The sequence below is a fragment of the Eutrema salsugineum genome, unplaced genomic scaffold (genome assembly GCF_000478725.1).
Source record: "Eutrema salsugineum unplaced genomic scaffold, Eutsalg1_0 scaffold_2, whole genome shotgun sequence".
NCBI classification, from domain to species: domain Eukaryota; kingdom Viridiplantae; phylum Streptophyta; class Magnoliopsida; order Brassicales; family Brassicaceae; genus Eutrema; species Eutrema salsugineum.
Genome location: NW_006256829.1, coordinates 15,084,605 through 15,098,101, shown reverse-complemented (window position 1 = coordinate 15,098,101; position 13,497 = coordinate 15,084,605). Strand labels below are relative to the sequence as shown.

Sequence of the window (13,497 nt, the reverse complement as noted above, 5' to 3'; positions counted from 1 at the left end):
GTACTAAAATTGGCATAATATGAAAAATGGCTGTTACTATACTGTAGTAGTATATTTTGGTAATATCTTATTATTATGGAAATATGCAATATTCGATTGAAAAAAATGTCTATAAAGGAAGTAACATTTCTAAAATCAAATGGATTATATATAGATGGTATATGTTATATCCAAAGCTATACATATATACATGTAAAATATATAAACAATAAATACAATGATATTAAAGGACATAAGTAAATTGACAATTATACATTACCATAAATAAATACTACATATTTCATTACAAATATACGAAAGTAGGTTCAAATCCATCCAAGTTTTATGGAAAATATTATATAATGGGAATGTTTAACAGTTACAGGAAAATATAAGTACATAAGAGGGATTAAACTTATATCTCCACGGATATCGGTAAAAGGAAGCCTGACAAAAAATAATTTCAAGTTATCAATTGTAAAAAAGATTAAAATATACCATAAAACATATTTATATTAATACCAATTAGAAAAATTACAGTCAAGAAAATCAGAAACCTCTTTGATGTGAGGATTGAAAAGTATTTCAGAATAGTCTCCAGAAAGAAACAATGAAAGCAAAACGGTTGTAAACTCGATGGAAACGAATTAGGCTCAGGGTGTTTCTCAGGAAATCAAAATATGCAGATAAATCGATAAATCAGGGTTGAGGTTTAAGCATGGTTCTTGAACTCAAATCACGAAACTATAATTAACCAACTTCCGTTGCGAGAATTATCTAAGTTAAAATCCTAGAATTCCAAATTCCTTTGTAAACCTTAAAGATTTAAACCAGCTTTAATGCTCAAGTTCGATATGTTCACAAAGTATCTAAACCAAATTCTTTTGCGAATAGCTACTTTGCTCACCCTAGGTTCTTTCCAGTTATTCAATTACACTTTCGTGTCAATCAATTAACCTAAGATCTAAGTTCTAGGTGATCAGTCCATAATTAGCTTTAAGAACAACCTATGGTGAAGAACTAACAGATATGAACCCTAATTAACAAATCAATCTAACATCCAATGAAATCCTTTATGAGAACCCTAAACCTAACAAGCAAACTACTCAGACATGAAGATTGAAGCAATAAACATCAATGAATAGATTGCAGAAAGCAGTAAATAGATTAATAAACAGGGGTTCGAAATCTTCTCTCTCCGGAACAGAGTTTCAGACTTGTCTCCCCAAAAGCTCTCAAAAACAAAAGTTCTCTCTTAGAAAATATAAGGTGTCGTTCAAAAGAAATTAAAAACCCTATTTATATCTATAAAACACGTATTGGGTTTCTTTGGAAACTTTAGGGCCCAACTCCTTCTTTAAACAGAAAACAATATCGCTTTTTCCTTATTTCTTTGACAAGTGTCGAGCGTCACTCTCTATGGTGTCGAGCGACACTAAAGCACATATTTCACCCTTCACGAATTTGATCCTGATTAAGCTCCAAAGTGCTCCAAAATCACCAATTAAGCTCCAAATGTACCTAAGACCTGTAAAGACTCCAAAAGACTCGAAAAACATTAAAAAGACTCTATAAATAAGACCTATACCATGGTCAAAAACCATAAAAACCATGATATATCAACTCCCCCAAACTTAGCATTTGCTTGCCCTCAAGCAAACAGAATACCGAATAAGAGAAAGAGGTTTGAAAACATGGAGACTCAACCTTGCTTTGGAACATCGCTTTTGACCAATTACCCTGCAACTCAACTACTACTTCATCATACCAAATCGAACCACCATGTACTTCTCCGCAAACATTCACAGCGTTCTAAATTAAGTCCAAAATTCCACAACATTGTCCATAAACCCTCATCGTTGGATCTCACTGATGATTCCAATGCCAAGAACCTTCTAGACTCTTTCCCGTACTATACTCAAACAAATCAGCCATACACACTTTAGTACTTTTCTTTCCCCCAGACTTATTCTTTTCGCACACTCATCATCATCTTCTTAAGTTTTTTATGGCATATACTCGATAAGGGTAAAACTGCGAGTACTGATGGTGTTTGCCATCGAGTCCCCGAGTTGTCCCCTTACCTTGTATCAAAGGTTTTCAGCGAATAGTGGGGTCATAGGAAACTTTCCTACCCCTCGCTTCCTTCCTTTGTGTGATCATTCCTACTTAGAAGTGAAATAATGGGATCCTTGGAAATTTTCCTTGCCCTTCACTCCTAAGCGAAAACCATCTCAATATTTTCGCCCTTTTTCTTTCTTTCTTCACTTTTTAGCTCGTCACAGGGAGAGAAACACCAACATTAGATTTCACACAGGCTTTCATTTTTCAAGTATGAACGAGGAATCAAGCTCTATGAACATCAGTCACATCAATGATGTAAAAGGAAGAGTTCAGAAATTAGCTCAGGTTAGTGGACTCTGTTGGAAACATGGTCGCCTCTAGTCATCTGGTTAGCCTTTTGATTTTTCATTAGTCGGATCTAGACTGAATCTGCAGCAATGGTCACTTAGATGAAAGGTCAGCACAATAATTCCAGGAAAAGCATCATAATCTCCAACAAGTTTGGACTCAAAAACGTTTTAACACGACTGACTCTTAAGAAAAACAAAAACAATGTCAGCAACTACCTCCCCCAGACTTGAACAACACTGTCCCCAGTGTTATCTAGTCCGAAGTTGGCGAAACAAAAGAAAGGAACCAAAGAAATGCAGTAAAAACAGAGAATTTACCTGGCTGCAATAATGGTGTCGAGCAACACCGATGATGGTGTCGTGCGACACTTGTTCTCCTCGTACCGAATTGCCGCATACCCACCCGAATTTCTGGTTTGACTCCGGTTTCCTGATTTCCTTTTTTTTTACTGGTGCGACCGACACTGATGATGGTGTCGTGCGACACTAACCACTTCATATCTGTTACACCTAGCACTCAAAAACGAAAAACGAAAATCGAAAGAAACAAAAAGAATTATGTACAGACTTACCAGTGGGTTGCCTCTCACAAAGTGCTTGTTTTAAGTCATTAGCTTGACTTGATGAATAGACTATGCATCTGGTGGATCAGACAGTGGCAAAGAGTGCCTCTGTGAAAGTCGTCTCATCCATGGTGGTGTGTAAGCGTTGAGCACATGAATCCGTCCAAGAAATGCAGGAATAGCACCAGGGTGAGATCTGTGTTTGGGTGGCCTTGACTTATTCCCTGCAATATCATCAATCGAAAAACCAAGTGCTCTTTGCTTTGGTGGAGATGAATGGAGTGAGATGTTTTGAGCTTCCTGATCAACAACAGTCACTGGTTCTGTAGATGTTTTCGTCAACTCAGGTTGATCTCTCATCTTCTCAGCATCAAACACGTTCTGATCTCCAACTATCACTTCAGGTATTGCACTTACTTGGAATGTCTGACCATCTATGGTTAGATCCTTCAGCTTCTCCATCTTGAAAGTCATGATGGTATCTCCCAAGTGGAGATCAAGGTTACCATGCTTGAAATCAATCACCGCTCCAGCTGTAGCTAAAAATGATCTTCCCAAGATAAGAGGATCTTTGGGTTCCTCTCCATATTCCAGAACCACGAAATCTGTAAGAATTATGCAATCACCAACTTTAATCGGAACATCCTCCAAGACACCTTTTGGGATTCTTTTAGATCGATCTGCTAGGATTAGAGAGATTTTAGTTGGTTTGAAATCAGTCATTCCAAGGCTTACAGCTACAGAGTATGGCATGAGGTTGACACTCGAACCAAAATCACACAGCGATATCTTGAACCTCTCTGAGAAGATAGAGCAGTCCAAAACAAAGCTTCCTGGGTCCGAGAGCTTCTCTGGAATCTTATTCTGAATCACAGCACTGACTTGTTCAGAAATCATCATCACTCCTTCCTCATGACTCAGATTATTAGTCACCATCCTCTTCACATAGTGTCTGAAAGTAGGAGCAATCTTCAAAGCATCAAACAAAGGAATCTCAATCACAAGCTTCTCCATCAAAGCCTTGCATCTAGCATCGTCTAGCTCCTGATTGGACTTCCTAGGACTCATTGGGTAAGGAACCTTAGGTTTGTAGACTCTTTCTTCTGTTGGTTTCGGATTCTGAACAACTTCAGCTTCACTCTGCGATTGGTGTCGCGCGACACTAGTGGTGGTGTCGCTCGACACTGGCTCTGTAGTTTCGAAATTTTCTTCAGATTCGTCCAACTCCACGATTTCATCCTCAGAAACACCCTTTTTAAGCACAGGAGTCAACTTTTTACCACTCCTTAACGAGATGTCACTGCAGTAATGCCTAGGATTGGTATCAGTCTTCCCAGAAAAGAATCCTTCTTGCCTTTTTACAGATTCTGCAGTCTGAGCAACCTGAGTATCAAGGTTCTTGACATGAGTGTTCAGAGCTTCAATTTTTCCATTCAGATCCAGATACAGAGCATCAATCTTCCTATTGAAATCCACAGTCATCTTCTGCTGACCTTCCAAGATCTGTTCCAGCATAGACTTCACCTCATTATCTGGAGTTTGTGTAGGAGGAGAACCATAGTTCCTTGAAAAACTATTGTTGGAGTAGGATGTCTGGTACTGAGGTTTGGAGTTATAATCAGAAGAGTTCTGATTACCTGTGAAGGTACTCCTCTGATTATTTCCACTGTAATTCATGTTTCCTGGCTGAATACCAAATCTCTGACCCTGAAATCCAGCTCCATTGATGAAGTTAACATCCTCTTCCTCAAGTGCTTCATCTGGTTCGAAATTCTTAACTTCTGCAGCGTATCGGACGGACTTCTTACCCACTAGAAGGCTATGCACAGAGTCAAGCTTAGCCTTCACCTCAGCAATTTGTGATCCATCCATGTTCCCAACCTGCTTCCTTCGCTGATAGTCTGCATTCTTGGTATTATTGCTAGATGCCAAGTTTTCGATGAGCTCAACAGCTTCGTCTGGGTATCTGGTGTTGAAGTTTCCATTGCTCGCTGCATCAAGAGCCATCTGATACCTCCAATCAATACCTCTGAAGAAGATACCCAGCAACTGCACATCGCTGAAGCCATGATGGGGGCAATCTCGCTGGTACGATTTGAATCTCACCCAAGCAGCTTTGAACGCCTCAGTTGGTTCTTGAGAAAAAGTTGAAATTTTCGTCCTCAATTCCTCAGACCTAGCATCATTGAAGAAGTTGTGCAGGAAAGCATTCCTGGTCTCTTCCCAAGTAGTGAGTGATCCTGGCTCCAACTGCTTCAACCAGTTAGCTGCTTCTCCAACAAGAGAATAAGGAAACAGCTTGCAGAGGAGGAAATCATTGGACACTCCATTGTACTTGATGCTGGTGACCAAGTCCTCAAACCTCTCGATGTGATCCATAGGGTGCTCATGAGAGTGGCCATGAAAGGAGTGCTGGCCAACAAGAGTGTAGTACACATGCTTCAGCTCAAAATCGTTTCTTTGAAACGCAGGGGCGCGAATCGCAGAACGATTTGCATAGAACTGCTCAGGCCTGTTGTAATCTCCAAGTGTTCGTCCATGACCAGCTGCAGGTGCAGGTTCCCTCACATTCCGATCTTCTGGAGCGTTCCTCTGATGTGGAACGATCACAGCATTCCCACGCGGTGCAGGTGGTGGATTCTGGTCAACAACATCCACTGGTAAAGGTGCTGGTGGAATGATGTTACCATATCCATCAAGCCTTTGGCCTCTCGCATTGCACACATGACCCTCTTGGTCTCTCCAGATTCCATCATCATCACGAACAAGTCCATTGGCATTTTCCATCATTGCCGGATCCCTTGCTTTCTTGTTCGTTCGCTCTAGCTCAGCTAGCTCTTCGTTGCTCAAATTCACTAGTGGCATGTCCTTGTTGCTTCTGGTTCCACGAGTATGCATAAACCTGAAACACCAAAAACAAAGAGAGAAAACGAAATAAGTAAATTAGGTTATAAAAAAAGAAAAGGTGTCGCGCGAGCTGTCGCTCGACACTAGGTCGAAAAACTTAGTCGAAACTCAAAAACTAGGTTTAATGGCGAAATCAAGTCCCCGGCAACGGCGCCAAAACTTGATCTGCTTAAAGTTTAATCCCTAAGCTACTCTGCAAGAGCACAGATGTGCAGTTGTAGTATCTAGGGGTCGAACCACAGAGACAAGAGATCACTCAATAAACCTTGTGTAGATGGAGTTACGCTAAGCTGAAGTATGCGAAACAAATAGTAATGCGACAGAAATAAATAAAACAGCAAGGAAAACGGTTTGTAAATTCGATTGGATAAAGACTAGGTCTAGGGTGATTTTCAGGAGATCAATGAATGCAGATCAACTTAACTAATCAGGGTTCAGTTATTAAGCTCGGTTCTTGAACTCGAAACACAGAATTATAATTAACCAACTTCCGTTGTGAGAATTATCTAAGTTAAAATCCTAGAATCCCAAATTCCTTTGCAGATCCTACAGATTTAAACCAGCCTTAATGCACAAGTTCGATATGTTCACAAAGCAACTAAACCAAATTCCTTTGCGAATAATTACTTTGCTCAACCTAGGTTCTTTCCAGTTATTCAATTACACTTCCGTGTCAATTAAGCAACCTAAGATCTAAGTTCTAGGTGATCAATCCAGAATTAGCTTTAAGAACAACCTAAGGTGAAGAACAAATAGATATGAACCCTAACTAGCAAGTTAATTAAACATTCAAAGAAAACCCTAATTAACCCTAAACCTAACAGGTGATCTACTCAGACATGGTTATTGAAACAACAAACATGATGAATAGAAAGCAATAGATTAAATCGAAATAGATAAAGGGGTTCGAAATCTTCTCTCTAAACGAATAGAGTTCAGACTTGTCTCCCAAAGCTCAGAAATCGCAAAAGCCGAAAACTCAGAGTATCTCTCTCTCAAAAATCTAAGGTTATCGTAAAAAGGGAATAAAAATCCTATATATATCTCTAAGACACGTCTTGGGCTTCCTTGAAAACGTTTGGACCCAACTCCTTCTTCAAACAGGAAACAAAATCGCCTTTTCCTTATTTCTCTGACAAGTGTCGAGCATCACTCTCCATGGTGTCGAGCGTCACTAAAGCACAAAATCCATACTTGACGAATTTGATCCTTGTTAAGCTCTAAAGTGCTCCAAAATCTCCAGTTAAGCTCCAAACGTACCTATGACCTGAAAAGACTCCAAAAGACTCAAAAGACACTAAAAAGACTATAAATAAGACATATACCATGGTTAAAAACCATAAAAACCATGATATATCATGAATCCTAGTGTCCTATGAATCACACATAAATAGTATTACTATATAATCTATAGATTGATTAAATAACAATAAACAAAATACATAAGATCGCATACAAACCTCTTCGTCAACCAATACCATTTCTATAACAAAGCTAGACTGCCTGTTCTTGACTTTCCAAATTGAAAATATAGTAGCTCTAACTTTCTGAATTTCACTTGATTGATCTAATTTGGCAAATGGAACTATAGCAGCCAAACGTCTGCGAACTAAAGCCATTTTTGTGAATGAGAATGGTAGAGTTTTAAGGTTTAGGATAGGTGGTATATATAAGGAGAGGAAGTCAATGAGAACATTTAAAATTGATGTTAGGCAGGATTGAAATTATTTTGAAAAAGAGAATGAAATGAAAAATATGGATATTCAGAATGTGCCTAGAAGTATGTATTGTTGCAGAAATATTAGAGAATCAATATATTCAAATTGATTTAATTGCCAAAATTGACGTATAGTATTAAAATGTAAGATAAATTCTTGTTTCTTTTTGAAATATTGAGGTTTCTGTATATTCTGTTATATTAACTCCGGTAAATCTTGCTAATAGTTAATGTAACTTTTATTTTGGTAAAAAATTACGCGGAAAAGTTTTTTAAAACCATAATTTCAAAAATTTGATAAATGGGTTTGTATGAAGTATTGGGCCAAAGGATGTTTTTAAAATACAGATAATTGGGCCGGGTCGGGTATAAAGATCCGCATGTTTATCCGTTTATGATTTTCTATTTTTTTTAAAAACAGAAAAACTTGGACAGAAATTACACATCAGCATCAGCATCCAATGAAATTGCGCAGAACTAGCGCCCTTGCCATGTCACATTTGATGTGGAATAAACATCATCACTGACGTTGGCAAAGGAGCTTTTCTAAGCCAACCAAATTAAAACAAATCAGATTTTTCATTAAACTACATTCTCATTTAATATATAGGATTCTTGTTGTTGTTGGTAAATTGTCGTATCGTTGGTAATCTTATAATATTAAAGGAGAAGTACATTTAGGAAATTGACCTCGGTGTTACGTGGTATATTACAATGAATGTCATTGTATAAAATGTATCCCACGAACAAAAAAAAAAACTCAAACCAAAGAGGATCCACGTCCTTTTAAAAATGACCCGTTTAAAAGGACATGGATCCTTTAATTTGACCCGTTTTGTACTTTAGGCAGTTAATGATTTTTAAAGATGTAATCCCTTTGAAATATTTAGCTCCTAATAATCGGAAGAAATGAAATAGATATTGCAATAAATATGATTACATATTAAGAACATTACGCATGAAAGAATCTTGAATTCAAAATATAAGAGAAAATCTGCAAATCTTCAAATCATTTTTTCGCATACCCGAATATTAACACAATAATAACAACTTCCAATAATGATGTATTTGGCTATTTGCCATAATATTGTATTTAATTTAGTTAAACAATTATACTTCGCCGCCAATGTATCTTACCTCTTAACGGCATTGTACAAAATCCTCAATTTTTATTCTGAGCTATTGCTAAATATCAATATATGAGAATATGCTATTAGTTTGTTATTGAATATTATCTCATTTATTTCGCATCACCGTATAGATACTCAATAACAACTACTTTACAAAAAAGTAAGATTCGCTATTTCCAATCGATATTGTGTTCAATTTGAATTGAAAAAAATATACTTGGCCGCCAATTTACATACAGCTCAACGGTATTGCGAAAGTCCTATACTGTTTCACTATAAAGACGTTATCGTATTCCATTTCACTCCACATCATCTACAACTTTCTTAACTTTTAGTTCACTTCAATTCTTTGCAATGGTTTCCAACATAGGGTTAACCCCTTTGGCTGACTTAAAGCCATTCAAGACTTGGTGGTGCAGGTGAAGGTGCTTCACACTTGGAAGCAATACCAGACTAAGAGTGGAGAGTCTCTCAAAATCGTTCTCGCAGATGAAATGGTATGATCAAAGTGAATGTGTAATTACATTTTTTTTTACTAACTATTAATGGTTTACTTATAAACAATTTTTATTTTCAGGGTACCAAAGTCCACACTACTGTCAAGAAAAACCTGTTGCATTGTTTTGAGCGGTTGATGGTTGTTGGTGAATGGAAGTTCATCGAGAAATTTTCACTGAACCAGGCATCAGGTCAATACCGGGCCACAAAGCATCAATTCAAGATATCCTTCATTTTATCCACCGTTGTCAGCAAAAGTGCTAATCGATCTGACAGTCGATTTTTTTAGTTCTTAGATTATGATACAATCTTGAACGATGCCACAAGTACAATTTTTTTGATCGGTGAGTTTTCATTTATCTATATAGTTAGTTTATTACATTTATATATGTATTCATCTGACTTCATTTTTCAAAATACCAGATGTTATTGGACGAGTTGAAAGTGTACGTGAACTGGAAACAATCCCTGTCATGAACAAGGATATCAGCAAGCTTGAGTTCAACTTGTGGAATGCAAAGTGAGTATATACGGTTAACGTTTTTTATCCTTTTAAATATTTACTCTAATCTAATTGAACCGTATTATATATAGAGAGGAGCGCTTACCATGCACATTTTGGGGTAAATTTGGTGAGCAAGTCTATTCGGCGTGTCAGAATGCTAGTGAACGTGGTGTCATCATTGTAATCCGTTTTGGAAAAATCAATGTGTTTAGAGGTAAAAATATTTAATTACAAAATTGTTGTTTCAACATAAAATAAAATTCATTTTGATTATTTGTTTAAATTATCATAGGTGAACGTCAAATTACCAGTTCTTTCCAAACCTCTAAGGTGCTCATAGATCTTAACGATCCAGATGTTATTGATTTCAAAAATAGGTAAACAATTTATTTATATACCACACACATATTTTGACAATGTGATTATTAATAAAAAAAAATTTTCCAATATGAAGTTTACCTGCAAATGGCGGAAATATTACTTTCTTGAGTAGCAAGCCACATCAGAGGATTTCTTATGATGATGAGAGTAATTTTGATCAGTTTCCAATGATGACTATTGCTGAACTGCAAGATTAACTGGAGATATATAACAAAGTTGTCATAACTTTATTATATGTTGATAAAATGATATGTCTTTGGGAAATGATTTTTTAATATAAAACTAATAACATAAAATACTTAAAACGTATAAAACCTTATATATGGTATCGACTAAATTAAAGGTATAACTCAAACCTTAACTTTTATGTGTTAGTTTATCTATACAGTTTATGCAATTATGGTGACTGTTCTATTGTTAAATATTCAGGTTGGAAAATGTAAAATCATGTGTACTGTATACGCGGTTGATACAGATTGATCATGGTTTTACTTGGTTTGCACTAAGTGTGGGAAAAAAGGTCTACAAAATCCCAAAACGTGAAGACGAGAAATTTTTTGATAAAACTAAGAAGTTTTATTCATGTGAAACATGTGATGCCAAAGTTTCATCTGTCAGTGCGAGGTAACTAAATTTTATAAATTACTAAATAACAAATTGTTTGCCAAAAACATATAATCACATGTTTACATTTAAATTATATTGTAGATACAAACTCCATCTTTGTGTAATGGATAACACGAGCAAGATCAAATGTTTTCTTTTTGATTCAAATGCAAAGGATATTGTTAACCAATCTGCTGATAAAATTTTAAAAAGGACATACTATGAGGTATTATACACTTTATGTATTTTATTTCAAAGAGTTTTATATTAAAAAATCATTTCCCGAATACTTAATATTTTTCAACATAGATACAAGATCCAGATGTCGTTTCTGATGCACTGCAAAACTTGGTTGGGAAGACTTTTCAGTTTTTAATTTGTGTTGAGAAAGAAAATCTCTACGGTGGTAGTAATACATACAAGGTCGGAAATGTTTGGAAAGGCAAACAGGTTTTGACTATCACCATTGATGAGGTGAATGAATCTGAAGATGGGAGTGATCAGAGTTTACTCATGTCTGGCGACCAGGTAAAATTCATATCATGTGAATGGATTTTTTATATTTTTGGGACAATACTATATCTTGAAATTTTTTTTATTTATAGGCATCACTGATGAACACACATAGCCAAGAGTCTTCGGATGATGTTTCTGGCAATATCAAAACTCCTTTATCAAAGCGTGAGCGAGATGATCCTAAAGATTCAGTCGACTCATCCTCATCGTCTATGAAGTCATGTAATAGTGGGAATAGTGTGGAAACGACATATGTGAATGAAGTGATTGATGAGGATACACTGAAAAGTGATGGTGTTTGGTGAACGGTCTTCTTACAAGTGAATCCAATGAATGTGTTGCAAATGGACGAACTCGAGGACGTGGTGGTGGTAATGTAGTTGGGAGAGGGAGGCAAAAATGGGAAGATGTGATCCCATATATTCTGTAGTTTATGAATTTGTTATTATTCAATTTTTAATTGAATAACTTTCTCTTTTCCAATATTTGGTTTAATATTTTGAGCATTCGGATATTTTTTTATGGTTAATTATTTGTTTCTATAAGTTGAATTAATAAAATATGTTTGAGTTTTGCATATTATGTTCGTCAGTCACATGTTATACATTTTTATCAATTTGCATCAAATAATAGAAGTATAATATATGAGTAGTTTAAATAAATACTCGTCATATTATTCATATTGTTTATCTACATACAAATTACTATTTATCAAATAATGATATGATATTATTTAATACATGAATGATTAACTGAGTAATTATTTAAGGATATAATTGTATTAAAATTATATGTATGGCCATTATGGTTAATATTTTTATATATTATACTCATGCGGTTACTGATTAAACGGTACTTTTAAATAACGAAATATCCTAATTGTTTAATCGTTACTTATAAAATCTTTATATATATAGATATTGTAAAATAGAAAACACTCTTTGTTAACATATCCATTAACGTTTTTGAATTTTGTATTCTCTCGGGAAGAATGTCTCCATGTGAAAGAATATCTGAAATTACCTTATCATCTGAAGGATGCAGCATATGCATTCAAATCATTAAGAAAATTGTTGAAGATAATGATTCGAGTGACTATAAAGCAACAATGGTCTGTGCAGACAAACATGTAAGTTCTTCAATCACTAAATCCATATATTACTATTTTGGGTCTATAAGCGTTACATGTATTTCAGATAATTTCAAATCCCATTTCCTGATTTGGTATTTTCAATTTCTTCTAGGGTGATAGAATTGTTGCTACAATTCCTAGGAATATAATGTCTATTAATCACAATGAATGTTCGAAGGGAAATTGGTATTTCGTTCGTAAATTTTGCATCAATGAAGTTTCATCGTCATCTAATGCAAAATTCAATAGATATCAGATATCTATAACTGATGATACTCGGTTTCATATGACATCCCCAAAATCTGAAGATCGTATGTATTCTTTTTCAAAATTCACCGAATTAATGCCAATGTTGTTGTCTACATCATCCAAAACTGGTACGTATTCATCTTTCTTATTTTTCATATGTTATACGTTTATATGTAATTGACAGACGTATAACATATATGAAATACCATTTGTATAGTTGAATTGATAGGATGCATAGTAAAAGTTTACAAATTGCCTGAACATGGAGGGATGAAATATGGGAGAGAAGGGATTGCTACCAATAAGTGTATAAAATTTACGATTCAGAATTTTGAGTACGTAACCATCTATACTAATTTTCTCAAATGGTAAATTACATGGGTTTCCTCACTAATCGTAATTATTTTGATTGGGTTGTTATACATATATTTCCATATTTTCATAGGTGTGTTGATATCAAATGTGTCGCATTTGGTAACAATGCTGTCAAGTTTGAAGAGCTCTGGCTAACAAAACCTAGAGACAAAGTAATCATATGTGTATTAAGATTTTGGGAGGTTGGACCATATGGAGGTAATATGAATTTAAATTTTTTTAGTGTTTACTGCGATTGTATTATGCATAAGGGCTAAATTAAATTTTTATATTGCAGATGACATACATATTTTTCCCAATGACAACTTTGATCCTCCTATTCCGGAAGTAGAGAATTCACGTATCATGTAATTAGAAGAAAATATGCACTTTTTAAATTTTTTTGTTTATGAGAAACATTTTGTTAGATATTGTTTAATAATAAATATTTTATTAAATTATTTCAGGTTGGACTACACAAATGATTTTAATAATGTTGAAGATGAGTATCGTGGGTGGGTCATGCCGTTCTATGAGAATGGTTGA

The 13,497-nt window shown here is 35.3% G+C and overlaps 1 protein-coding gene and 1 non-coding gene across 2 annotated transcripts; both read left to right on the top strand.

Moving 5' to 3' along the window:
• Positions 1 to 5,018: 5,018 nt before the first annotated feature.
• On the top strand, positions 5,019 to 5,125 carry LOC112086967. The gene has a single exon (XR_002899816.1). It is a non-coding gene; the product is annotated as a small nucleolar RNA R71 (small nucleolar RNA).
• A 3,169-nt stretch (positions 5,126 to 8,294) lies between these two features.
• Positions 8,295 to 13,497, top strand: LOC112086557. The gene is made up of 11 exons (XM_024155527.1): positions 8,295 to 8,306; positions 9,130 to 9,207; positions 9,288 to 9,399; positions 9,632 to 9,728; positions 10,524 to 10,718; positions 10,803 to 10,926; positions 11,010 to 11,228; positions 11,306 to 11,517; positions 13,043 to 13,170; positions 13,250 to 13,319; positions 13,419 to 13,497. Exons 1-11 carry the CDS (start codon positions 8,295 to 8,297, stop codon positions 13,495 to 13,497), a joined length of 1,326 nt encoding a protein of 441 aa, XP_024011295.1.

Excerpts from the sequence above, each read along its gene's own strand:
- LOC112086557 (XM_024155527.1), top strand. Across the intron at positions 9,208-9,287 it reads TCGTTCTCGCAGATGAAATG|GGTACCAAAGTCCACACTAC; the intron begins GTATGATCAAAG and ends TTTTATTTTCAG. Across the intron at positions 13,171-13,249 it reads GGAGGTTGGACCATATGGAG|ATGACATACATATTTTTCCC; the intron begins GTAATATGAATT and ends TTTATATTGCAG.